Source organism: Stegastes partitus, unplaced genomic scaffold (genome assembly GCF_000690725.1).
Source record: "Stegastes partitus isolate 25-593 unplaced genomic scaffold, Stegastes_partitus-1.0.2 Scaffold664, whole genome shotgun sequence".
NCBI lineage: Eukaryota > Metazoa > Chordata > Actinopteri > Pomacentridae > Stegastes > Stegastes partitus.
The window spans coordinates 256,625-260,410 of record NW_007578395.1 but is presented as its reverse complement, the minus strand read 5'-3'; the positions used below and the strand labels follow the sequence as shown (position 1 = coordinate 260,410).

The 3,786-nt window shown below is 42.6% G+C and overlaps 1 protein-coding gene across 1 annotated transcript in view; it reads right to left on the bottom strand.

The window, feature by feature from the left end:
• Positions 1 to 310: 310 nt before the first annotated feature.
• The window catches only part of mtx2 (metaxin 2), a 10,683-nt gene continuing 7,207 nt past the window's right edge, over positions 311 to 3,786 (bottom strand). Inside the window, exons 7-10 of the mRNA XM_008290279.1 lie at positions 3,728 to 3,766; positions 3,520 to 3,645; positions 2,249 to 2,325; positions 311 to 1,141 (exon numbers count right to left, since the gene is read on the bottom strand). Of these exons, the coding sequence (XP_008288501.1) occupies positions 982 to 1,141; positions 2,249 to 2,325; positions 3,520 to 3,645; positions 3,728 to 3,766 (402 nt within the window). The 3' untranslated portion in view covers positions 311 to 981. The remainder of the gene's footprint in view (positions 1,142 to 2,248; positions 2,326 to 3,519; positions 3,646 to 3,727; positions 3,767 to 3,786) is intronic.

The following is a 3,786-nucleotide window of genomic DNA, read 5'->3' as shown; positions in this document are numbered from 1 at the left end:
GCAGCCCTGATCAGAGCTACTATGGCTCCTTCTAGACCTCCTGGTTACTGCTCACACTGGGCTGCACTGGTTTCTAGTAGCCCACTGATCTTCCTGGATATTTCCATCTTTGTCGATTCACTTTGGTTTGAACTTACGATAAAAACTTAATAAAAAAGCAGAAGCACTCGACTGTTAGAATAATATAGTGATCCTTCACAGGGGTCTTCTCACTTCTGACGGTGTTTTACAAACATGTTTGGTGCTAAACACTGGCCAGGGGAACTAACAAAGTGGCTGCTGGGAAATAAAGTCAAACAACCTCAAAGAATGAAGTGAACGTCTTTTATTTTGTAGGCACTTCACATTCACACAAAGAACAAAGTGGAACAACTCCAGAGTAAATCACATCCTCTTCATCGGCGTGTTTGAGTGTTTTCTGTATTTACAGGGTAAAACATGTCGCTTTCACATTTCTTGCAGGTTTCTGAAACCTCAGACAGGAAAGACATTTGACCTCCGGTCGGGTCAAACGGAGTGGCAGCCGTGAAGTCCAGACGTTCAGAGTCTGGAAAAGCACAGCAATGGATGTGAGAGGATCAGAGCTGCTGAGGTGAATAAATAAGTGTGATGATAAATCCCAGCAGGATTCTGTTCAGCATTTAACCTCGGCTGCTCTTCTTGTGGAGTTTATTAGGATTATTAACATCAATAGAATTATTAGATTCCTAGAATAGAAGCTCAGCTGAAACGTGTTTAAATTCTGGTTTTAGACGGTACGTGGTTTACGGTGGTTTCACAGTGACCCTCTGACTACAGCACATTTATTCATGTGTAGATTCCCTGACCGTCTCTCTGGAGGCCAGCGGCAGCATGCAACAAGCTCAAAGCCATGAAGACAGAACCAGCAGGACAGGATGAGAACAGAAGCAGGATCGGTGCTACGATCAGGGGAATGACAGAAGACAGAATGTACGAGGTGGAGCAGACTGAGGTGGAGCTTCAGGAGCTCTTGTCGTCGAAGTAGGTCTGTTCGATGCGTCTGCAGAAGGACAGCAGGTTGCTGTAGCTCTTGATCCTCTCGGCCAGCTCGGCGCTGGTCAGTCTGGTGGTCAGGATGGTGAAGAGGTGGCCGAAGACCAGCGCATCCAGCTCCGTGGCTCTGACACACACAGAAACACACAAAGAGACACAATGAAATACACAATAAAGACAGAAAACACACAATCATACACACAGAAAACACAGTCAGTGTTTGTTAAAGATGGAATAAAACATTTAATTAAGTACGTGGTTTGTAAACCTTTTGAAGGAAAGAAAGAAGTTTTGTCATTTTGGTGATTTATCAGCCAGAAACTGTAAAAATAAGTAACTAAAACAGAACAATCTGTGAACCTTCTTCTGTCTGATTTTTAAATTTGCCACAAATAAACTGATTTAATCAGATTCTGTCAAAAACAAAACATTTGTGGCTCCACGACCGAACGTTGAAGCCATTAGTGACTCAGCGGAGGCCAAATGAACAAGAGACAAGAATTCTGAGAGTTTTTAGTCCAAAGTTTTTAGTGCATCTTGATTTAAAATGTGCCAAAAATAAAACGTTAGCATTGACCAGATTCTGTAAAAAGCACAAACATTGTGAGCTGCTCAGTGAAACCATGAAGCTGACTCAGCTGAGACCAACAGTCACAGGTCTACAGTTCTGGGACTTCCAGCTGAACTGGAGCAGGTGACGGACCAGAGTGGACAACTAATGTGAAGAGTTAAATAGCTACAGAACGTTCAGCCTCCGTTTCCTCAGTACTGATAACACCTGGAAAATGTTAGATGTGTTGATTACAGCTTTTATCTTCAGTATTTGTAAAATAAAAACTGAATTTGGTCGCAGTTTATTCACACTTTAGTCTAAATTAACTTGAAAATGGTGCAAATGTCAAGTTGAAATGTAAAGACTGCTGGACTGAGCCTCCAGTGCTCTAAGATTTAACAACACTTCTGGTCATAGAGCACTAATTAACATTATTAATCAACATGCTGGTCAGTAATTAATAAAATGTAGCAGTGAAGCAGAAACTCTGTTGTTCCTGACAATCATGTCTTTAAAATCTTTAGAAAAGAGTCAGAAACAGGATGAACTCTGGTTCTGCTGTTTTGTTTGGAGTCGTGTTAAATATTCTGTTAGTTTCGGGTGAACAGGAAGTCGGTGCAGGTTTGGACCACCAGGTGGCGCTCTGAGCTCTGAGCCTCAGTAGCAGTAACAGATACTTACTGTTTGTTGAAGAAGTACGGCTGAGTTCCCAGCCGCTGAGAGAGAGCCTGACAGCACTGACTCACATCCTCATAAACCTGAAACACACCAGAACAAACGTCTCAAACCGTGATCCACTCATTCTGTCTGTCTAAATGTATATATGATATATTAAGAACTCAAAGGGATGAGCAGCAGCGACTTTAAAAACAACCTTAAACACATTTGGTTTTACAGCATTTCATAAATGAATCCTCTGACCGCGCCAGCAGGTTTGAAAGGAGGGAAATCTTTAAGAAAAAAAAAGTGAAAATAATTTAAATTTACCAGTTCGAAACTGTAAAAACTTTCCTTTCAAAGATGCTTAAACTAATCTGTGACATTTGCGTCACTCTGGAAAAAAATTCTGAGTTTAAAATAATGATAATCAATCCAATGTATTCTACTTTCTGTTAAAACTAAAGACTCTCCCACTCAGCTGTGACTGTGAGCAGCTATGTGGCGAAAATTCAGGGAGTTTTCAGCCAAACTGTCGGCAAAATGATCCAGATCTGAGCTTCAGATCATGACGGTTCACCAACACCTAAAACTATGCATCCTGCCAAAAATAAAATGTTTGCATGAAGCAAAGAAACCAGGAGTGGCTCAGCAGCAGCCAACAGTCATGTGGTAGAAACACAGAGACGTTTTCAGCTGAACTGCAGGCAGTGTTTGCTCAGAGAGGAGACGAGGAGGAAACCAGATAAAAACGTAAACAGTAAAACATCTAAAGTATGTGGCGCCTCCATTTTCTTGTCGGTAACACCTGTGGACTCCTGGAAACATGTTGGGCGTGCTGACTGCAGGTTATTTTCAATTCTAGTAAAATAAATAGTCAAAGAAAGTCAACTGTTGTTTGCCTTTTCATGTGCTCTCTCATCCTGTGTGGCTTTATTCTGGACAAATTTGAACTAATTTTGGATAAATTTTAAATCGTTTTGGACAAATTATACATGCAATTCTGGATATATTTCAAGTCGTGTCTTTGGACGATACATTCAGCATGGTGACACAGCGTTCCACTTAGAAAAACATTCGCCTTCGTTCTGAGTCCTGCTGACAGGAGACATCTCTGAGTTCTCTCTCCTTCATGTCCTCTTGGTTCAGAGGGCTAGAAGGCTAAAAGCTGTGATCTGAAAACATTCCTTCCAGACAGTTAACAACATTAAGTTTTGAATCATTTCATTACTAAAAAGCAGCATCAGAACAGGAAGTCTTTGTGTCAGCATGAAGAGCGTTTGAGCGGCGCCCACCTGCTCCAGCGTTTTCCCTCCCCAGCCGATGGCGTTCATCTTCCTGCGAACCTCCCACTGCTTCTGGTAGGACAGGATGTTACTGAGCGGCCACGAGTACGGGCTGCTGTACCTGGGCCGGGAGATCTGCAGAAAACACACCTGGTGAGACACAGCTGGAGCTGAATGAGCTGAATGAGCTGGTGGCGTCAGAGACCAGAGTACAGACCTCAGCAGCCGTGGCGTCGTCACACCATTGGATGTAGAGCTGAGGAGGAGGAACAGGAA